Below are 23,794 nucleotides of genomic sequence, written 5' to 3' on the forward strand. Positions count from 1 at the left end.
AAGTATCCTGCATTTTAACAGCCTGTTTCTCCATTAAGCAGTTTTAGACATCAATAGAACAAATTGTCCTGAATTGTATGCTACATGTCTGTGGGCTGTAAAAACATTAAGACATTTGTCAGCTTGTTTCTTTAACTCTTAAAGATGTAACCAATGGCTGGTCCTCCAAAGTCATTGTCCCCTGGCTTTTGTTGGAAAGCTGCTGTTGATTTTCTGGCTGTGCAGCCACTTCATCAGTAGTTTTCACTCTCAAGAAGATTCAGATGCTGGTGGTGATTTTATTACAGTTGCTGTTGTTACTTTCTTTTGAGCTTCTCCATAGACCAGGATTCTCTCAGATGAAGAAATACATAAACATCAAGCAAAAATACACCAAAGACTTTTGTAATTCCATCCTCAGTGAGGCAGGTTCTGCAAGGCAGGGACATCCCTGCAAAAAACCATCTGTATCCCATACAGTTATATGCGTGTCCTTGGGCTCTTTCACTTGAAAAAGTAAAGCATTACAAATGTAATCCTAACCTTGGCAGCTGAAGGTATAGGAGGGGTAGGTAGGGTGGCCCTATGTGTAGTGTTAGGGGGAAGGAGTAGGGACTGAAGATCTGTGCAAGGATAAGCTGCAGATGGGCATTGCTGCAGCTTGGGTCTCCCTCTGATGACAACAGTTGGTTGTTCTGGTCAGACTTTGAACCTTCTCACCAGGCTTTCTGGCACCATCTTCAATTCTTCCTGCTTCATTCTGGAGCCGGGTGACTCCCTGTGTGTCCTGCCTGAACTGGGAAACGCCGATAGCCCTGCCAGCAACTCCCATTCACACAATATTCACGTTGTCCTGGTTGCTTCCTGCATAAGTGATCTTGAGATAACCGCTGTCCACCCTGTGTATGGGTACGGCCTCTTGAGCAAGTTCCCACCAGGCAGGGATAGTGGTAACTCCTTGAGCAGTGGCTGCTCTGCAGTAATTGTCCATGTGCTCACTTCAATCCATGACAAATGCAAGTTAACTCACTCCACTTTCATTGAGTCATGAGGACCAGCAGATCCCATCCCTGTTGCCTCAGGACTGTCACAGGAGTGGGGCTGCCACCCTGGAGAGCCCCTTGAGCTCAATCCTATGTTAGCCACACAACATGCCCCTGAAATAGCTACTGTCAGGCCATCACTGACTGCGATTTCATGGTGGCTCTTCTTGAAAGAAGAAACAAAATAAAAAAAATCCTTGATGCCCTTTGCCAGTGTGTAGGGCTCACCTGTTCTTCATAACTGCATGTTGGGCTGTGGAGAAATTATAGTCATTTAAATTAATTCTCTCTTTCTTCTCTGAAAAGTATTATTTACAGCACAGACCATTTCCAGAATCTGGCTCATACCTTGGTAGTATAATTTGAGCAAGAGAGACAATGGAGGCAATACCATTGTGAAGATGCAGAAAGTACCTAAGCTGATCTTTTATTACAACACATTATTCACCTTAATGATTCAATCGTTCATGACAACCCTTGGGGAAAGCACAGAAAGCAAGAGCCCTTTGCTAGTCTCACTAGCCATCAATCCAGTGGTTCTCAGGCTTCAGCTGTGGACCACCAGGGCTTTAAGACATAGAGAGAAGGGCTGCAAAATGATTGCCAGCTTTCCTCCCCATGGCAGACAACCAAACATGAAATTCTGTCCAATACATTTTCTCAAGAGTGCAATCAAAAAGAAAAAACAAGTAGCATTTTTTGAAAACAGTGCAACAAGAGAACATGCATCTTAGATGCATTTTTTTACTACTCTTATGAAAAAAAGGAGACAAGTGATGGCACACGCTCTAGGTGCTCCTCAAAGGGGTCTATGAACTTAAGTTGAAAAAGCATTGAGGCAAACTGAATTACTGCAATATTTATGCCAAGTTTTAATAAGGGGGCGAGGGGTAGCAGCTGCAAGACTAACCAGGAAATAACTGAGTAGCCTGTGCTTGACCAGCTTGTGGAAGGTGTTTGTGAGGAGGTGGTGACTGAGCCTTGTGATGTAGGTGGTCCCTTCCAGCCCTACATGCTTGGGAATGGCCGTGGCTTTCTCCCAAGCACCATCGGCACTAACGTATTTACCTTCCTTCCCATGGTATGCAAAGCAGCTTCACTGGAGCCAACAAGTTTTATACCTGGAAGCCCCATAAGAGACTCCCACGGACATCAGAAGAACTGACCTAAGCACTGAGATGGGGGTAGCGGCAGCAAGGCCTGCAAACGTTGCCACTGTGCTGCTCAGTGGGAAGAAATCTAATGCCATGGCCCTGCCAGCTTAGATCCCCACTCCCTTCTTCCTTTTTTTTGTGTTTTACTCCTGTACACATGGCAATCTCTGTCTGCTGGTGAGCATTTAACTGAGGGATAAACAGATCCTCCTCTCTCTCTCGGTCTTTGTGTTCAAACATGGGAGTTCACATCCTCTGCCTCTTCCTCTCTGCTGCTGGCCCCCTGGAAGAGCAGAAGCACACCCCAGGGACAGCACAACAAACAACGCTGAGGGGCAGCAGGGCGAGAACAAAGAGCCCTTCAACTCTGTGAAAGGCTTGTCTTGGAAAAAGGAGCCAATCCCAAGGCAGTATGCATAGGGAGATTAAAAAAGCACCAGGAAAGCAGAACAAAAGCCAAGATAACGAGGCTTCAGTGGTCTTCTCATGCATATCTTAGACTTCATGCATACGTGGGTTTCCATATATATATTTCCAGAAGGGAAATATGAGCCTTGCTTATAAAAATTACAGACTTGCTTCCGAGTTTAACCTCTACTCTTTGAGCATCAGCCTAAGCCTAGGAATTGCTTTGTGCAAGGCAAAGTGTTCCTCTGGCCCAATTTGGATTTGAAAGGAGCAAGCAATTCAAGATTTTCTCACTTATCTGCTATCTGCCTTTGTCTCCCAGGGTTCCAGTGAAAGGCAAGAGCTTGGCAAAGAGCTTCAGGACTTACTGTGACTGTATCATTCCCACCCTGGCATCCATACACCAGCTTCTCTTCCTGTGCCCTTCACACTCCCAGTGCCAAAAGCCTCGTACCTACCCCTGGTACTTACCCTGGTATCTAACTTTTGCAGTTTCCCTTGTAACTACTGTGGAGATATTTCTTGTAATTTACCTTTGCAACTACCACCTGTAGTTATTTCTTGTAATTATATTTGGTTGCCTGTGTACCTGCAGTTCTTGCTGGCTGTAGACACAGCTTCCAAGAACAATGTGATGTCTATGATAAATATATATGCATTTATATGGCCTAAACCATGCAGTGTAAATCAGTGGAAGGGTTGGGTATTTATCTAATATATATACTAGATACATATATCTATAGTAGAGCTTATCCCAGGTTTGAGGAGGGACAGCATCATAAAAATCCTTATATATATATATATATACACACACACAGAGATATGTATGCAGTATCATGGAATCATAGTTTGGATCATCATCAGTGGTTTGGATTGGAAGGGACCATGAAGGTCATCTAGTCCAACCCTCCTGCAGTGAGCATGGACATCTTCAACTGTATCAGGTCTCTCAGAGCCCCATCCAACCTGATCTTGAATGTTTCAAGGGATGGGGCATCCACCACCTCCCTGAGCAACCTGTTCCACTGTTTCACCACCAGTAAAAATCCAGCTTTTAAATGACAGAAATTGGTTGTTGCAATATTAATCATTGCCCTTCTCTCCAGCAAAAGTCCTGCTGGGATCACCCAAAGTTTTGCCCAGTCTTGCATTGCTGCATCAGAGCACCTGGCAACAGAAGAATCAAACCAGACATAAATGTGAATTTTCTTGCCCTGAATCTGTTGTTTCAGTTCGCACAATTCATTAAATGATTTCATTGGACCCTGTAAATAACTCCCCCCCCACCATTATTACCCTAATAATTCTCCTGAGATTGCAAAAACCAAAGGAATAAAACAAGTTTAGGCTGCCAATTCTTTATTTAATTTCTTGCTCTTTTGCTGAAGGTCTGAGAATAACTTCTGTTTCCTGCCAAAGAAGGAAACAGTGTTTTCCTTGTCTTATGTAAATATGACTTCCCTGCTCATATATTTTCCCACTGCTGGAAATAGGCAGGAATCTTCCCTGTGCCTGAAGTTTGAAGCCCATATATATTTTGCCATATACATTTCGCCCTACACCCAATTCACCATGGACGGGCTTGGAGAGCTTGGAGTTTCCCCAGAAGGAGGTTAAGTCCTTATGGTTGTGCAGAGGCTCATCAGGGTGAGAGGAGTTGCCCACCACATCTGAGCTAGGACCTGCCTACCAACCAGAGGGTTTTGACTTCATTTTGACCTCATCCGTGTTCATTTTTTTCTACGATTTAAGTCATTTGGGCATAACATATAATTAAGACTTCCCGAACCAAGAGGAACTGCAGCAAGAACAGAGGGAGTAAAATATAGGCTAGCTATGTAATAGGAGCGTGTGAATGTGGGATGGGAAATGCTAAGGGAAGGACAGGGAGACAGAGATGCAGTATAAAAGTAGCACTGTCATAGGGAGCTATTTCTTTGGCATGTGTATAATCATACAATAATATCCAGTCAGGAAAGCATGGTATAACATTTCAAGCAAAGAAAATGGCCAGTGCCTGGAGCTCCTCTGTGTATTTATGACATCAACATAATGATACAGAGAAATGAAAGAGAGGAAGAGGCTGTCGTTACAAGTGGACAAGCATCACGGCTACAGTGTGTAGCACTGCTGGGAGGTGCCTAGCTCAGGTTTGGTGTGGAGGCCGGACTTTGAAGAGGATGTCAGTGAGTTACTGAGGGTTTAGGAAAGCACTCCTGAAAATTACATTTGAAGACCTGGCTGGGGTGAGCATCTCAGGAGTTTGACACACGGAGTTCCTCAAGGAGGACGACAGGTCTTGGCTTCATCACAGCCGTGTGGTTCCCACAGCAAGGAAAGGTTTGCTGATGGCAAATCAGACTTTCACTGAGCCAGCAGAAATAATGCCAGTCCTGGAAGCTCAACGCAGATAAGATCAGGCCAAATGGGATGTGGAAATGTTAAACCAATTCTAGTTGTGACCCTTTCTAATGGGCAGCTGCAAAGACTGCTCAGGGAAGCATGAAACTCCTTGGAGCATTTGTGTTCAGGCTTTTTCCTCAAAGGCAATCAGGGAATTACAGACGATGCCAAGATTATAAAATTTAATTATCTAGCCTCTGTTATGCAAGAGGCCAGGAAAGATAACATTCCTGCCAGGCCTTTAATCAATGATCTGCCTGTTTGCAAAAGCACTGAGTGATCTGGGGCTCCCTCAATTTTCAGGGGTCCTGCTGCAAGAACCCTGACTTTCCCAGGAGAGGTACCAGGTGCTTCTGGGAAACAAAATATCTTCTAGGGTTTCTCCATCTATCTCTACAGAAATTGGGCCACTGAAAATTGCTGTTCGCTTCTGAAAATGGTGTTTCCATCATTGCACTAACAAATGAACTCATGATGTAGAGAACTTAAACCCTTAGGGATCCCCAAACCCCCACTTTTTACATGAAGACAACTACTTTCCTATAGCTTGGCTTTTTCATACAAAGGTTTTGCAGAGTGCTGTCTGCATAAATGAATCTTTTAACCTGAGGAACACATCTATCTGCTTCCCTACTGGGGCCGTTTCTCTTTTTACTGAACTCCCTGCCATCTTGCAGTTATTTATCTATTTCTCTTTTTTCTTTCCTTTCTATTACTGCTGAGGTGATGGCAATTCTCTGTAACAATGTAATCCTATGTAATTTATCATTGTAAGACTGTCCCACTAATGCAACGGAGTCCCTGCTAGTTAGAAAAAAAAAATTACAGGCAGGAAAAATCAGTGTAAGCCATATATATCTTGCCGCCGCTGTGGCTAACGATGCAATGGGGAAACCCTTGCCTGCTGCAGATAATCAGTGTTGTTGTGGTCTCCTCATAACGCTTGAAATGAGTTTCTAATTCCTGAAGTCTTGCACAAAGAAAAGAGCTGCACAGAGACAGAGACTGGTATGGGGCAGAGAGGAGCAGTGACCTTTGCAAGTGAACTCACACGGAAACAACAATGAGCCTCCTCCTTAGCCTGATACTCTTTTTTCCCCTAAGAATGAAGTCGGCTGTTGGAAACCGAGAAGCACTGGCTGTCAGACGCCAGCCAGATCTTGTATGCCTTGTTATTTTAGCGTTTAATCCCTAGGGATGCCAAATCACACTCAGATTTTAGACATGGCAACTGGGTCTGGGTCCTTATTGCTCTGGGCTGTGTTTCTAGATGATCAGAAGTACCCCAGAAAATGTAAGGAGGTGATCAAGTTGATGAGCAGGTTCTGTTGCTGGAGAAATCCTCACCCATACTCTGAGTCTGGTATGCTTACGTAGTGCACTGATTTCTTTGCAGGATCTTCTTTCTCCAGAACACTACAGATTAAAACATTCAAAAGGAATAACAATGAGGAATGAGTCCCATTACCCCACATATATTATGTATATAATATATCATATATCATGCATGCAATATGATGATGAAAACTTTTCTTTCTGATGGTAATAATCCATGGAAAATAATTTTAAAATCCCAATGATCCCCCAACTTCTCTGCATCTCCTCCAGCTTTTATTTTTTCTCTTGCTCAGAAAAATATGCAAAACTGTGGCAGGCTGAGGCTCCAGTGTGGGGGTTGCTTTCACACCATTTTGCTTTTGCTGTCTTTCAAAAACCCATTTATTTCCCCTTGCTCCTTTCTGTCTAGGCTGCTTGTCGTGAGCCCTGTTGCCCAATGTCCCCTTACCTCCACAGCACAAACTGCCATTTGCTGCAATGGCTATTGTGTGAGATCTTGCACTTCTGAGAGCAAACAAAAAACACCCAAGTTGCTGTCTCTGACTCAAAGCTTTTCCCCATCAGCCCCTGTGTCCACAAAGAGCACTCCCATTTCAGCCCTCACTGGAGCTCCTCAGGGTAAGATTGCAAGTGCCAGGGAAAGACACATGTTTCCCATTACACGCCTAAGTCTTCGCAGAGCCCTGGTGACAAGAGATCTTACAAAATAGCACTCGGTGGAAAAAGGCTGCAGATCGACAAGGGACTTGCTGGTTGGGGGGTCAGATTAACAGGAGGGAACTCAGTTATTAATTAAATGGGGGAGGCAAAGAGAGGATAATAGAAAGACTTGCAGTGGTTAATCATAGCTCAAACAATCAAAACCAATTAGCTTTATAAAATGCCTTCCTAAGATGGCTGGGTCTGGGGATATGTTGTTCATGGCATTTTTTCAAATCCATGCTGTATTGTATGAAGCTGCTGCAAGAAAAAAAACCCACCCAACACCTCTGTCTATATAAGTCACTTGATTTAATCCAGGAGTCATTCTGAGTCCTACTCTCGCACACCACTGTCCTATTCCCTCACTCTGCTTGAAAACACTGTCTAGTTTCCAGGGTTGTATTACAATCCCATTTGTTTCTCACTATAAAACCAGCTCATTACATGGCTCTTCCCATCCCTGCTGTTACAATACAGTATGCAATTTTGCATTTGCTTATGACACACCATGATCTGAGCAATATAAATATCAGGGCTGATCTGGTGTTTATCATCTTCGTCCTGTCTTATGGGAGAGCAATTGAAACTACGCTATAGCTCTGCAGGTTATTCATAGCATCAGCTCACTAATTTTTACTGGAATACATTCATGTTTGAATGACATGTTTATTGGAACTTCTTTTGCAGTCAAAGAGAGTTATTGTGGGCATGGGCTAAATGCATTCAACTATTATATTCTGCAAGCTGCAGTTAAATGCCACACTAGGGTTGAGCTGGATTTGAACAGCGTATCTAAAATCTCCTTCGTGTGCCACCAAAACAGACTCGCTAAAGAGTCTACATGGTACTAGCTTAATTTACTAGCCTAATACATTAGTTCTTAGCCAAATATTAAAATAACAATTATTGTCAGAGGTACCAATGTCGCGGCCAGGCAGAGAGCACTTAGAAAATGCAGCCCTCAAAGGAAGTGGGTCATCAGCCAAGAGAAATAAGCTACCTTCAGTCCCCAGTACACTGGCTGTGTCTAAATCAGTTTAAACATATGATGCCCACGGACTGGATTTTATCGCCTTAGAAGCGGAGGAGGGTTTCTGGTGGCGCTCAGTGGGAAGCAGCTATCAGGGGTTCATTTTGCAGCATCCTGTGAGGATGGCCACCACCTGCCAGGTCAGAGAGCCTTTGCCTCCCAGAACCTTTGCTGACCCTATCTCCTATGGGAATCTGACTCCTCTTCCATTTTGTGTCTCCATATCAGATCCTAAAGTACTTGACAGTTACTTTGCATGGCAGTGTTCTCTCCTCTGGCTCTGGCAGGGGCTCCCTGGGCAGATGCTGCTGATTTCACCCAAGTTCCTTATGTCTGTATGGAGGAGATTCATTTGGGAAGTGAAATATATGCAGAGATCCTTTCCTTTGCTAGTTGTTATAGTCTAAGCATATGCAGTCATAAAGGACTGGTATTTAGATGAGCTCCATCGGAAAAGACACTTTCCCAGCATAACGGTTTTATTAGGCACATTAGCACCTCTCTGCCAGATCCTCCTTTGCTGGAGGCGAGCAACCTCACTCAAGATGGGACTTAATTCCTCTCCCTCTGCCCTGGAAGCTGTGTAAAACCGATAACAACACACATTTCAGGTTCACTGAAATCTCGGCAAGTCTTGCAAAAAACCTGGTGAAGGCACAAACCTGCCCTGGGAGCTGCCAGCAAGCACAGCTCTGTCCCAGCGCCCATCACTGTCATGGCTCGAAATAAAATGCTGTGATGCTCCTGCAGGATGCGAGGGGTTTTAGCCTCCAGTTTGAGGATTTGGGATTCGTTTGTGAGTCTGAAACCATTTGCCTCACTGTAGGCCCGCTGTTTTGGGGGGGGTAAAAAAAAAAAGAGAGAATCCTTGTCCTGCCATCTCACAAACCAGTGCAAAGCCCAGAGCTCAAAAGACCTGTTATTTTGGCTTTTGTTGTGAACCTGCCTCTACTCAAATGCAAAATCAAATGAATGGAAGACAATCTAAAAAAACTAAATTTGCAAAGTGCTCCTTCATATTTAAAAGAGCCCGGGATTCCAGTCTTTCTTTTCATCCTAATTTGCAAACTTTTCATTTTTTAGGGAGTAAGGCTGTCCTACTGAAGGAAGTCTGGACAATAATAGCAATAAAAGCTTTCTTTGAGTTGATTCAGACAAGGATTGAATGAGTGCAGACTTGCAGATTTATGAGAAAGAACTTCTTTCCATCTTTGAGATCTCAGTTCCTTTCTAACACCAAAATGTGAATCAAAACCTGAAATAACTCTCACTGGGTATTTTTTTTTTAAACTTTGCACAACTACAGGCAAAGTCCCAAAGCAATGCTGAATGCAAAACACAAACGATTATACATTACAAACCACTCCAGCTCAAGTATTGAGCTCAGAAAGTATCAAAAGGAAGTTTTTTGTTCATTTCTATTTTTTTCAAGAAGACAACATTTCTTATTAAAAAAAATGCTATTTTTCCCAGACCTCAATTTTGTAATGAAACTGGAATCTGATTAAAAGTGATGTGAAATGAAAATGTGCAATTGGATAATGCAGTATTAATGGCTTTCTGAAGAGTATAAGTCAGAGCGTCTCATCCTTTTAGTTTTACTCCCTTATTTTGCAATTCTTGTTAGAAGGAGCGACAACAGAAAGAGGCCATGCAAGACTTAAATATAAGCAGGAAATTTCCCACATGAGAATGGGCAGAAAAATTTGCTGAGATGGCAAAACTTAGCCCTGCTCACCAAGAAGTAGATGTGAGACCAACACTTTTCAAAGCTGTCAGGTAGGAAGAGAGCTCATGCATTGTCTCACAACTGGTCACAATCCAGACGTTGGGGGATATAAGCATTTCAAATAATTTTTTGAGAAATTATTAAAGCAGGATCCTGAGGGCATGGAAGATGGCTAGCTGCTATGTATTTTCACTGGATGAACCACGCATTTGTGAGTAACCTGGACCAGCTGCACCATGATGGTTAGACAGTGACTAGAAGATCATCATGGATGAGGATGTTTGGCCATGAAAGTCTGACGCAGGATTTGGGTTCCCATATCTCCGTTGAGGGCCTTTGTGGCTAAATACACACATTTTCTGACACATTTACCTTATGATGTCCAGAAACCTTTCCTTAAGAGAGCTTAGTTAGGAAGAGCTGGTTCTTGCAAAATGTTGCTTTTTGAAGAAAACAAAGAACAAAGCAGAAGCCCTTCATCAAAAACTTCCGAGCCATCTCCTCATCATTAGGTTTTCACCTCATGCTAATCTCGTAGGGAAATTAGGTCAGGAGCTATGTCTTGTCTTTAGAATTAGGTACCATGGGGATCCTGATTCTTGCCACCCCCCTCACCTGACCCCTAGTTTGGGACAAACAAGGTGTTTACCTTTCCTGTACCTCATTTTCTCTGCTGGTAATAATGGGAAGTGATCATTGCTGCCTGCTTTGATGAAGTCTCCTGTGATCTATAAATGAAAAACACAGTGCAAATGCAAGGAATGTAATTATTATTATCACCAAGAAGCTGCCTGGTGACCTTGGAGCTGGTTTATAGATTCATAATTGGTTTAGATCAAAATGGCGATCAAGCAATGACATCATGTTCTCAATATACCCAATCCAGTCTTGAGGAACAGTAAATATTGCAAGCATAGTTAACCTGTGTTTCAGGACACCACTTATCTTTGCCTTTGATAGTCTTCTGAGCTCCAGCTGCCCCAGTGATGCTGGGATTTGGAAATTCTGAGTCAATACTTATTCTGTCATGCAAACCAGGTTAGTTTTAAGCCCGTGTTTTGCTACAATGAATTGTGTGCAGACCTCAGGGATGAGAATCAAATATTATTTTATATTTGTGGAGAGTATATAATTTCAGAAAGAGCCTTTGGGTATAGCAGAATCACATAGCGATGAAGAGGTCTTTGCGTCTGAAAAACAGCTGCTCTTTAATATGATACAATAATTTTACACTGCTCTTGAAAATAGAAGTTGAGGATTTGAATGCTGTATCCTGTTAAAATTACAGGAGAAGCCCCTATATACTGAAAGCTATTTTCCAAATGGGAGTTTAGTTGTAATTATGGGTCAAGCAACTCCTCTTAAGTAATAAGTCCTCTTATGTAATTGGTGTGACACAGCATCACTGTAGGAGCTTTGCTTTTCAGCAGTTTTTTCCTACCTCTCATTTATTAAATTAATCTGGCCAGGAGGAGAAAACAACACAAACATGGGGAGGGATACAAATCTATCTGCTTTTGAACAGAATTTGAGCTCTAAGTAAAGAGAGGTTGGGAAGCCACTTCCTCCATCAGCAGGTTGTTCCATAATTATCCTTGCCCAGGCTCTCTCCACCTTCCCCTGCAGCTTGTAGCCACAGTTAGAACCAAGATCCTAGGCAGAGTGGGCACACCGACAGGTCCACCATTTCCCAGTGTTTTGCAATGCAGCCTCTATTATCAATGTCCTCACGATCTTCCCACAGCCGAGACAGAAGATCTGGGGTTATTTGTAGATGACTATAATTTGCAAGGTCCTCCCTCAGTTTGATATGCTCTTAAATATAGGACTGGGAACTCCTTGTGCAGTTGTCCGTCTTACTGCTTGATGTTTCCTGTGTACTGAGCATGCTGTCAAAACAAATATTCCCCTACCCTTGTTTACTGTGTTCAAGTCTTTGGCATCTCATATATCAGGCCCAGCTTCCTCCCAGCTCCTTATAATCACGGTTGCCTGAATAGGAGCTATTAAAGGCTTTTAGTGGACCTTTTCCTCCCGAGAAAATGAACCTAATCTCTAGGATGTGACATTCGACTTATTTTTGTGAAAACGGTGGTTAGAAATCCACTTAGCTGCTCAGTAATATCAGGATCATCTGTCATTAGCTTCCAGCCCATCCCCTTGTAGCCAAACTGACTCCTGGCTGGTTTCCTCCATGGATATTTAAAGACTATCACAGTGTTTATCTCCTTCCTTTGCTATTTGTGTGCTAGATCCTTGGGCTTGTGTTTCATCACTGTTTTCATTGCTCTTCCCATGTTTTAGCAATAGACAATGCTTGCTCATGAGGCTGTGGGTAGAGGAGAAGACCCATGAACAGGCAGGGCTGGGACTGTCGCATCCTACCACTGCTCCCAAGGTCCCACGTAATGTAGGGCTGGGGTTTCCCACGGGTCCAGCCCACGGACCTGGCCTCGGCACCAACTGTTTCACACCAGAGCACCACCTCTGTGATAGAAACTTTTATGCACAGGCTGAGTTTTCTCTCCTTTAGGACCACAGGCTATTCTGGACTTGTGAGCTGCAAGGGGACAAACCTGATGATTTATCCACTAAGCCACATAGGCCCCTCAAACAGCTCCTTAATGTGAAACATGTGTGGCCGAGCCCTGGCAGTTAGTTCTCACTTCAGCTTAGCCTCTGTTTGCTCAAATGCCAAGCACCATTGGGCAACAGATATTTTTTGGGAAGGAAAACAGCATTCCTGGAAATGCTGTTGCTGTAAGAACCCATTCTCCCTGCTGGCATTTATTTGGACTCTGGCCTGAGTTATTTACAGATAGTGAAGGATGTTTTGTTTGGCTTTTATCTAACTATGATGGGCTTATGAAGATTAAGCATTGTATGAATTATGCTATTTATGGCAGACATGGTGTGTTGGTGCAGCGTGCAGGGCTCATGCTCAGGTCTTGAGGCCCTTACATAAAAAAATATTTTACACTGCCTTTTCCCAGTTAGTACGAATTCCTGTTAAAATCTGCAGAGACCTTTAGATGCTTGGCAGTTGCCACACAGCAAACTGTATGAGGAATCAGAGCTGGCCAACTAGTATCACTAAAGTTATTTTCATTTCCATCATTTCATTATCATCAGCATACTAACTCCCACTTTACCTCTCTGCATTGCTCCGGGGAGAGGAAATGGGTCATTACAACAAATATCACCTTCCCAGTGGTTTTAACATAGTGATGGCTGTATCGTTTCTGTTTCTAGCATTCTCTGAGCCCTTAGGGGGTCCTGCACAGCTCTGGGGAAGGAGACAGGTAACCTCTGCTAACAAATCCCACAGGTATGCCAGGAGGACCGAGTTTTACTGAGCTCACGAGTGATGATCCAGGCAACATCTCACAGGCTGGTAAGCAAATACACTCACACAGATGCCGCCTCAGTGAACGCAAACTCAGATCGTCACACTTCTTTTTCTACGCAAGCTAGTGGGTTGGCCAAGAGCAAGCGTTGCTACTAGGCTTGCTTAAAATAATAAATCTTCCCTTGCTGTTGCAACATTTCTTGAGGTTCTTAAGAAAATAAAAATATACTTGTTGAATGCTTTGAGGTTTTAAGTGGTGTTGGAGGCCAGGACACTTCTTTTGTGCTTACAGCTATGTGTGCCTGCATTGTAATTGGAGAAATAGATTGTACAAAAATGTTTGACATTTCCTAATGGGAACTGTTTAGAATTTCCCATTCCATGAAAAAATAGAAGTCATATTTTGACTTTCTGACTCAATTCAGAAGGAAAATACACAGACAAATATTGGAATTTCTCAAGGGATAGAAGCCTCAGACTGAAAGCTGCTCTAATGTGTGGAATGGCTAGTAGGAACCAAACTTTTTTGGTAACTAGAAATACCAATACCGGCAGATCTGCTTCATCTGCATAAGGTTACCTACCTCGATTGATAGTGTAGATAGGGGAAAATACCATACAGATGTCCCATGAGGATACACTTCCCTTCTGAATCCTGACACCTGCCCCAGTTTTTTGGAATACTCAAACATGTAAGGCTTTCCACAGGCAGAGAATGGTGGTTGCTTTAGAGCCAAACCCGTCTCCTTGCCCCAGCCTCACGCCACTCCTGCCCACCTCAGCACCATATGAACAGTTTTGCTTCTCTGTGTGCTTACGCTCATTTCCTCTTCAGTAAAAGTCTCAATTGCCTGACTCTTACCTGCAAAAATGAGTAATTCCCCCATAACAAAAGATAAAGCACAGCAGCTGATGTATGGATGTGAACCACCCTGAAAAGTCTCCCCTTCCCCATGCTGACTCCCCAAGGGTTGCAGCAGTTAGTGAAGAGGCAACTGAAGCTCAGTTCATACAATTTTTTCCCTCTTCTGTACTTAAGCAAACCTAGCTGCTCATAAATGTAACTGAGTTCAGGAAAAAAAAAGTCCTGAGGCCAACTGGAAGCTCATTACAGGCCCTGTACTGGAAATGTTTGTGTTATGTTTCAAATAAAGTACAACATGTATTTTGGGAGGTTGGTCATGGGCAGCTTGTTCTCTACTGAATCCTCTGGCTCCTTGCAGAGGTGCCAGCCTGTCAAAAGCTGTACCGCTATGTGCTAATAATTTCTCCCAGAGAGGTCTGATGGATGGGTGGTTCATTAACTTTAGCACTAATCCATGCTGCCTTCTACTTATTTATATGGAGACCTGCACTACAAGAAAGCTGCTTTCCATGTTCTTGCCTCTGAACTGTTAATCCACCTGCTTGGTTTCTCGCCTGGCCCATTTCCATAGGGAACTTCTTCCTTCTTTGCAAGATAAGACATGCTTGGCTTAATGGCTGGAGTAAGCTAGCCTTCTTTATTCAAATCTTCCTGGAAGAGCTTAGAAAGGCAATTGCCTTCCTATTCTCAGTGCCAGTTTAGACAAGGAGCAGGCACACAGTTATTTGAATATTTTGTCCTTAATAAAGAGAACTGAAGTTATAACCCTCTGCCTAGCATCCCTCCCCTTACTCCTCCAGCCTATTAGTGTACAGGTGGGTGGAAAGTCTTCTGTAGCCTTTTGTTCAGCTCATATTCTAGTGTCTGTACAGTTCTTTGTTATCAAACCAGTGTGCTGCTCTTTGCTTTCACTAAGGTCAAATCTACATTCAGCCTTGCTCTAGCTCTACTGGTACACCAGCTGCTGTGCAAGAACTTTGCATAGAGGTAAATTCTAGTTCCTTTGTCACTCCTCTGGAAAGCTGAAATGTTTTCAGATAGTTTTGCTGTTTGAATTTTTACGTACATGTCAATCCACAATAAAAATCATGTTTCCAAGACTTCTTAACCCTCCAGGTTCACATCATCCCAAGGGGTCATGTCCAGTCCTCCAAGACTTTTGCTGTTGGCACCTCAGCTCATGGGGGCCCAGTTCATATGTCTAACAGCATCACACCTGATTTAGACCAAGTATAAAATGAGTCAGAAGTGACTTACTTGCCCTCCAAGCTCAGAAATGCTGTTCACCCACCAATGTGTCTTGAAGAAACACATCTTACGCATTTGCATGGAAGTCATTAACAAGAAGCCTCTACTGCAGTTTCAGACAACGCCATGAGAGGAGGTTATCCCTTTTTCAGAAGTACCCTGAGGTTCAGCAGATAAGGTGCATGACTGAAGAAGGCATCAAGGAGGGCAAATGCTATCAAGCTGCTATTCTCTCAGGGCCTGGAAGGCAGAGGGGTTAAGACCTGATAAAGGATCTTTCCTCTTGGAAAGCTCAGATTAAATCTGACCTACAAGCAGAAGGTGCTCCTATCTAATTGCTTATACAAAGAAAAATCGGTCCTCAGCAAGTCTCTTCCCTGCTGACATTGTATTAACTTGAAGTCTTACATTCTTGCAGGGGGAACAAAAACCTGAGCAAAAGTGAGCAAGCTTTAAACTTAGAAGCATTATTTATGAGGTTATCCCACGAAAAGCTAGCCAGGGGATTAAACTAAGGGAAAATTGCATGATTTAATATGAAAAGGCTTTTTTTTTAATAAATAAAAGCAAAAGGATGTGGGGCATGGGAATACAGAGGCAGTTAGCAGTGCAAAATAAGCGAAGTATTAAAAACACACTTTTAACAGCAAGGCCAATGAGGCAGTGGGGTAGCTGGCCAAGGGATGTTGTAAATTCAATGTAATCTGGCACCTTTACTTCAAACATAGGTGTCTTTCTAAAGGACATGCAACACCTTAGTCATTGGCTACAAGGTTAAACTCAAGAGTGACTGGAACATCTCTCTGGCCTCGAAATTGATTCATTTGTTTATGGTTGGTGTTGGAGACTCTTAGTAATGGGTGAGTTGAAAGTGCCATGTCTAACCTGCCCAGCCTTGCCCCACATCCACTCAAAGGGACACTTAAGCTGCCAATGCTGAAAAGAATTACCTTTCTTGAATTAAGCACCGTTTTTTTCAGCTTCAGTTGTCTCATTGCTTACAAGCAGAACTTCCATAGACTTCCCCCAGCTTTTATTATTTTTCCATGGAAAACACTGTGTAAAGCAAAAAAATCAAATCTAACAACATTTTTTTTGTTTTAAAGAAAAGTTTCAATGGGCTTTTCTTTGCTTTCCCTAAGCCTTGGTAGCTATGCTCCCTTTAATTTAAGCAAGGCTTATATCTGTTGAATTTATACTTGTGCTTACTTGACTTGAGGTAAACAGGAGTAACGCTGCTTAAAACTGAACTAAGAATATCTACACAATTTAGTGAAATGGATTAAAATTTTACCCCATATTAAACATAAACAACCTTTCCTGTTCAGACAAGCTCAGGAAGGCTGGAGCAATGTTATGCATTTGCCTTCAACATCACTAAAATTTCTTTGAAAATAAGCAAATTATGCGTTTGTGCAGAAGGTAGGTGTCTTTGACGTGCTTGTGTTCAGGAAAGACTTCACTCTCTTTCTCCTTTGAATGAAAAAAGGGTTTCTTTACTTTTTTAGATTTAAAATTATTTAATTTTTATTTTATTTCATTATATTTTATCAATGTTATTTTATTTCTGAGTTCCTTATTAAAAGAGTGCACACAGCTCTTCCTGTTCCACTCATGATTTTTCTTCATGGGAAAGATCAGCCAACACAAATTAAACATTCCTTTTTTTAATTTATATCTCAGGCTGACCTCAGCTAGCATGTACCTCACACCTGGAAATGGAGATGTCAAAGTGCGGCTGGAAAGCCAAGCTTTTCACACCTGTTCCTGTACAAAGTAAGTGATGGCTTTGTTTCATTTTATTCGTTTTTCAGATGGGAAAGAGAAGATACATTATTTCAAGATTTGGTATAAATTTCATCACTTCAAAGACTTCAGGAGCAGACTGAATTCCCCTCAATTCCCGTCTCTCTCATCCATAGATGTGTATGTACACATATTTTGGTGTTTTGGTGGGTTTTTTTCTCAACTTTCTGCTGACACGTGGAAACGCTGAAAGGTGTTTTACTTCAATGATAATCCATTGTTCCTGCTGTTTATGAGCACTTAGCATAAAGTGAGATCAAACTCTGTAGAGTTCATGCCTTTAAACCCCACAGATACTGATGCCTTTGCCACCAACAATGAAGGAAAAAAAAAAAAAAAAAAGCCAAGACGGTTACTTTCTGTGTATAAGACAGAAATTAAATGCTACACAAGGCTGCATCACTATATATTAAAAGCAGTGTTGCCTGCAAGCTACCGCCGCGGTGGCAGCTGGCGGCTCTCAAACAGGGCAGGAACTCACAGAACAAGTCTTTCTAAGGAAACTGGGAGATTTTCCCCGTGACTTCGCTCCCTTCTAGCTATAGATAGGATGGGGTGGGGATGCATCACAACCAGTCTGATCATTACTACTTAAACACATATATAGGTGTAGCCTATGCCCTGAGGAAATTATAACTCAAGACAAGCTAATGCAGGCACACCCATGCTGGCTGGTGCCAGTGGGGGTGGCGTGCAAAGGTGATAATTGAAAGTTGTTGGGTTTTGGGGTTTGTTTGTGTTTTTTTTCCCCCTGCTGAGTCAACAGGAGGTTGTTTTGTACCTCTTGCTTCCTTCAGTGAAGGCGACAGCTTCTATTCAACCTTGATGTAGCCTGGCAGACAAGCAGTTGGCGGTCCAGCACCCATCACCCAGAGAACAAGGGCAGGAAACACTGGAGGAGATGGTCAGTGGCCCCTGTTTGTGAACAGGTCTGTGGACCATGTTTACAGAAGCTAGAAGGCAAGTAATTCACTTCATTCATAAAACATTAACCTGTGATTTGGTCTCCCGAGGTCAAGATAAACACAAGGTAGGACTTACCTTTTTGAAGAAGAGTGGTGGATGAAGGCAAGAGGGTGTGTCAAGAGAAAGGGGAGATGAAGGGGAGAAATGCAGCTCCAGGGATGGCCATGCTGCACCCTAACCATGGATGACAGGTGCCATTAGCCCTCCAGCCCTCCAGCACCTCAGCACAAGATATCCTCTGACTCCACTGCTGGCTGCTGGTTTTATCTTTACAGACAGTTGGGTGAAAACTTCAGACACTCAAAACAAGCCAGGCTTGGAGCATGGTAAGAACAGGTCTCTGCTTGTGGGAGGAATCTCCTCCCACCCCCTCCCTTGATTGAGAACTTCATATCCGAAAATCATTGAGCAGAAGTACAACAGCTTCAGCCTCTGAAGGCTGCCAAGCATTCTTGCTGAGTGAAGCTGTTTTAGGTGCACTGAAATACAGTGGCTTGCGTAAACCTTTCTTACCTTGGAACAAAAGACCTACTCCCATGGCAGTCAGGTGCATCCACGAATCCCTGCCTGTAAAAACACGCTGAACCGGTCTCTGCGCAAAAAAAGACAGGTTTGACCAGAACGGCCCTTTGTGCAGAAAGGATCTGCCAGCCAGGCCTGAGCATCAAAGGTAGAGGGCTGCCCTGGCTGCTTCACAGCCTCCAATTAGCATTGACATGAGCAGAGACCTAAAGCAACACCAAAGGCCACAACCAGCACGCAGCCTCAGGCTCCGGGAACGTGCCTTGTTTGCATGAAAGCATCTGAGTTTCTTCATCCACTTTCCTCACTGCAGAGAGCTGCATCATGTGGAGCAGCATGCAAATCAGCAGCCCCAAAGTCTCCTGTCCGTTCACCATCCCTACTGACATGCGTTAGCGTGAAGAACTGAACATCACAGTGGTGCAAGGTCCAGCTTCATGCAGTGATGCTGCTTGAGGACCACCCACAGAAGCAGTTGCCTTGGGAGCCTAGCACTCATATGGGTTTGGGGTTTGTTTGTTCTTTTTCCCATTTCACCCATTTCTCTTTCACTTCCTTCCTGCCCCATAGGAAGTGATGGTGAGAGATAGGCCCCCATCACCACGCTGACTGCTTGACGTATGTGCATCTCTGCTCCTTTGGCCAGACTACCAAATGCTTTCACTTCTCTACAGAGTTTCATTGAAATGCTTGTTTAATATCAGTGCTTGCTCCTCATACAACACCTGAACTTTCACCCTATGCTTGCTGATGCAGAACGGTCTCTGCAGACCATGCCACCATATATTGCCTCCTCCCATCCATACCTCCAGCAGTTATCATTCATCTTTATTATCCAAAGTGCAAGCAGGGGGGAGCCCCAGCAAAGCTGCACCCTCCCCAGGCACAGGCTGCCGTGGGAAACTGCCCTCCCAGCCTGAGGGCACGGATGGGATCCGATGGCACTGGGAAGTGGACAGGAAGTGGAGGAAACAATGACAGCAGTAAAACCATCATTCAGCCAGAAATAGGAATTGATGCTGCTGATGCTCAGCCTTGCCCTATAATGTTCAAGCCTGTTGCCTTCCACAAATTTATGCATGGCCTTTTCTCCCTCTCCAACACTTGACCCACACGTCCTGAGCAAGGTCCATGACTCACCAGCCCCACAGCCTCCAGCTCTGCCCCAGCTCTTATCATCTCCTGTGCCGTTTCCCCTCTGACACTTCTCCAAGCCCTCCTCTTTCACCCAGACATCTGTATTCCTGTTTTCTTCCAAGTAGCCGGGGGTTAAGATGCAAAGAAAACACTTTTCTCAGCCCTGTACTTGGTGTACCCGAGCCAGTCGTGCACATGAAGGAATCTCTGAGGCTGAGCTCTTGCCAGGCACAGGCAGACACAGGGGGGTTTCCTCCTCCCACCTGGGTTACTTACACCCAGGTAGCATATTTTGGAGATAAAATGGGGATTAAGTCTGTCCTCACAGCCATTGCCCTGAAGCTGAAGTTTACCTCAACAACACTCAACCCTCAAATGCTTTCAAATCACATACAGCACCATGAAAACTCCCTTTGCATTTAGGACAGGTGCAGCTTTTCAAAGTTTTTCCATGCATAATAAAATATTACTGCTAATTAGGATAATAATAGCAAGTGCTGAGTTCTGCCTGCTTAATTTCCACCTGCTATTTATTTCCAGTTTGATGTGGTATTTGCTTTCTGTCATGCATTCTTGGAAATTATTTTTGTGCCACGTTATCTTGCTGATGTGGTTCACCCAAGGAGTGGCCGAAACGCAGCTCTGACCGTGTGTCACTGCCAAGACATTAATTTTCTTCTGTAGGAGGAGGAAAAAAATAATAATTAAAACAACAAAAAAATCAAGGCTGCCTTGTAACTGTATGTTATGCACGTGTCCATATGGAAGCACATGCTGTTGTGGGCTTCATTTTTTCTTCCTTTCCCCTTCCACCCACACCTTTGCAACCCATCAAGCTGCAGATTTTTTGTTCAGCTGCAAAGTGTATGTTTCGCATGGGAAAGGTTGTGGTGCAGCCCAGCTGAGGTACTTCATACTCTTTTTATTTAAATAATATTACTTTAAAGCTTATAACTTTGCTAAAGACAAAGGGATGCCCTAAATAAAAAGGGATGTGCTGAAAGACTGGGCATAGCCAAGAGCAGTGCAATGAAAACCCACATGTGCCCCCATTACACCCTCCCCAGCCGGGAGGTAGTAGGACATTCTTGCACACCCAAAGAAAAGTGGCTCCAGGTCCTTTTTATAAAGATGTTACCCTCATATATTATCAAATCCCAAAGGGTCACCTCCAGTCATCCCACCAGGCAAGGGTTGAATTTGGCAGGGGAATCACAGAATCACTAGGTTGGAAAAGACCCACTGGATCATCGAGTCCAACCATTCCTATCAATGGAAGGTCAACCCAAAGGCAGAAGGCAACTTGCATTTGGATGTTTAGTTGTGTTATGAGCTTTTATTTAAAAAGCACATTTATACAGCAATAATTTCGCAGATACAAACTTCAATTTTGTATTCTACAAAAGTCTTTGAATATTCTTCTCTTTACAAAATGGAACATTACAAAAATACAGACAATTTAATATGTTTTTTTATACAAACTTCTCTAATTGTAGTTATTTTCATTAAAATATTACTACCACAGAACTACAATATTTTAGTCGACTATAAAAAAATTAATTCAATGCTTTTTTAAGCAGCAAAATGTAAATAACACAGGTCAGGACACAGTTTATAGTCATAGTGGATATATCTAAAATTGTTTCAGAAATAATATTTTACATAGTTAATTTTTAAGGTTTTATACATTATTTATATAATATTTATATATAAAAAAATCATAGCTTGCTATAGTTGAAATGATAGGACGGATTCTGTAAGAAGGATGTGCAAATGGCCATTCTGCATGCTTTGCGGGATCCCTTTGCAAACGCACTCTGTGAAAGGGCTGCAAACCAAGAACCTGTGGTTTCTGGGCAAAATTAAAAAAAAAAAAAATCGCACCTGCTATAGGCACAACTGATTTACCACCGGTGTCACCAAGTGGAGCACAAGACCTGGTACCTGCCATGGTGTGCACCAGGTCACCCAAAGGAGAAGGTGAGGGGGACGCACAAACTGACTGACACCCAGGCTGGGACGTGCCGCCCAGCAGCTCGTCCCAAAACTGCAGAATAAAAGTTTCCCCGGGACTCAGCCCCGAGGTTGTAGTGCGAACGCGTCTTCGGCAGAGCTGCTGCTACCCACTTGCAAGCTGCCGGCTCCCGTGGGTGCGCAGAAAGTCTGCTGCAGTTTTTTTGAGAGGATGGCCTGGAAGCGGAGGATGCTATTTTCATGAAGGGCCATTTGCAGGTCCTGCACACGACTCGGGACTCAGGCAGGACAAACTCTCACCAGGGAGCGAGCAGAGAGGAAGAAATGTGGCTTCTCTGTGTGGAGGATGGAGTTATTCAGCCTCACTGTGCATCTCAGGACTGCTCATTAAAGGTGTGCAGTGTGATCAGAGACCCTTCGGAGATCTTTGACTGGGCAAGCTTCTTCTAAACTAAGTCACAGTATGGAATAGAGGAGGCAAATAAACTAGAATCAAAATGAGAAAAAAGCAACTCTTACAAACCAGTCCCAGATCTTGACTCAGTGCTGTTTCTTGTATATAGTGCTTTACTATTTAGTCATGAGTTGGTTTTGGTTTTTTTTCTCGCAGGCATTGGAAATCTTCATAGTAAAAAAGATCCTAAGATGGCCAGCTTTCCAAAAATCCTTTAGTGTTCATTAGGCTATGAACAATTTGGCGTTCACTACAACATGAACACTCAAACCAATTGCACATCCAGAACTCCGGCACCTCTCTTTGTTTGTTCGGCTTTTGCTTTTTGTTTGTTTTTCTTTCTCACTGTCGCTTTTGACTTAGTTGACCACCACCCCTTTCATCCAAATGTCACAAGTTGAAAAGACCACAGAATAAGACTTTACTGGTTGGGCAAGAAAGTCTCTCCCTACATTCTACTGTCTGATGAGATTTGAGAGCAGCAGGTAGTTGCTGTCAGCAGTCATTTTTTGAAAAAAAAAAAAAAATTAAAAATAAAATGCAACACCCATCCGATTTCTCAAAGGTCTACACCATGTTGTGATGGTTATTCCGTTCAATGATGTCCACAGATGAAAGGATCTCCTTCCGGATGGGTGGTGGAGGCAGGCAAGTCTTTGTCTTGGGCTTGAAGAGATCTGAGACGTAAAACACCTGTAGGTACAAACAGAAAAGACAAACTTAGACAACGCTGGGAGATGCTTTGTTCAAAAATTTCGTTTACAGAATATGTACATATATTTAAGCTGAAAAACTAGTACTTTTGTGCAACTGAACACTTGCCTATAATACCAACAGTTGTGAAATCTCAAGCGCCTGCTACCACCTTTCTGTACAATATGGAAGAAGGCTCAGACCACAAAACACAATGTAAAAACATTACAGAACAATTTCATTTCTCACTGCATAATCACTGAGTGCAATACCCAAGCCTCCACTGAATAGGCTGAAAAGTCAGGAAACAGATACGTGGCCCACACTCCAATAAAACAACAAAGGTCTTCAAAGGGCTGACCTGACTCACCGTGAGTCGGTTTAGGGACGAAGTCAGTGTGAAACAATTCATTCATTCAGACATGAGGGAGGCAATTAAAAGCTTTAAAATCAAAGCTGCATTAAAAGTTATCAGCAATGAGTCAGCACTGAGTGATGCTCTCTCCTCATGCCCCACCAAGAAAAGTGGTATCAGAGCTGGGGTCTGGTCTTGAATCCAAAGCTTAAGAAGAGGAGGAGCTCTTCCTGACTACTTCTTCCTAAATAGCCTGTGATGTAACCCCTCTCCTGGATGTGAAAAAGCCAGTGCTTGGCAATTTCGGAAGGTAGCAACACAATGGAAAACAAAGTGCTGGGAGGAAACTTCCACATCCTCCCTTGGCAGTCCCTGTACAAAGCTTATCGGTCCTCCAGAACCGGGGCACTTTCTCCCTTGCCAAACCTCAGCCCCGTGACAGAAGGGAAAAGAGTCAGACAGCACAGATCCTCTGGACGGAGCAACAAGTGGCGAGGACTCACCACTTTGTTAGTGGATACCAAAGCCCCAAACATTGGTCCTGCCAGCAGCTGCATCTTCCAGCCCAAATTTGCCAGCTCACCTCAGACATCCTTACGCATCAATAATTTGGACCGAGCTGTAGGTTTGCTGAGCCTC

At 43.3% G+C, this 23,794-nt stretch overlaps 1 protein-coding gene across 1 annotated transcript in view; it reads right to left on the minus strand.

The window, feature by feature from the left end:
- Positions 1-20,987: 20,987 nt before the first annotated feature.
- PLPP3 (phospholipid phosphatase 3) overlaps positions 20,988-23,794 on the minus strand; it is a 44,268-nt gene continuing 41,461 nt past the window's right edge. The window contains exon 6 of the mRNA XM_069861931.1: positions 20,988-22,800. Coding sequence (XP_069718032.1) covers positions 22,675-22,800 — 126 coding nt within the window. The 3' untranslated portion in view covers positions 20,988-22,674. The remainder of the gene's footprint in view (positions 22,801-23,794) is intronic.

This window comes from Phaenicophaeus curvirostris, chromosome 8, assembly GCF_032191515.1.
Source record: "Phaenicophaeus curvirostris isolate KB17595 chromosome 8, BPBGC_Pcur_1.0, whole genome shotgun sequence".
Taxonomy (NCBI): Eukaryota; Metazoa; Chordata; class Aves; order Cuculiformes; family Cuculidae; genus Phaenicophaeus; species Phaenicophaeus curvirostris.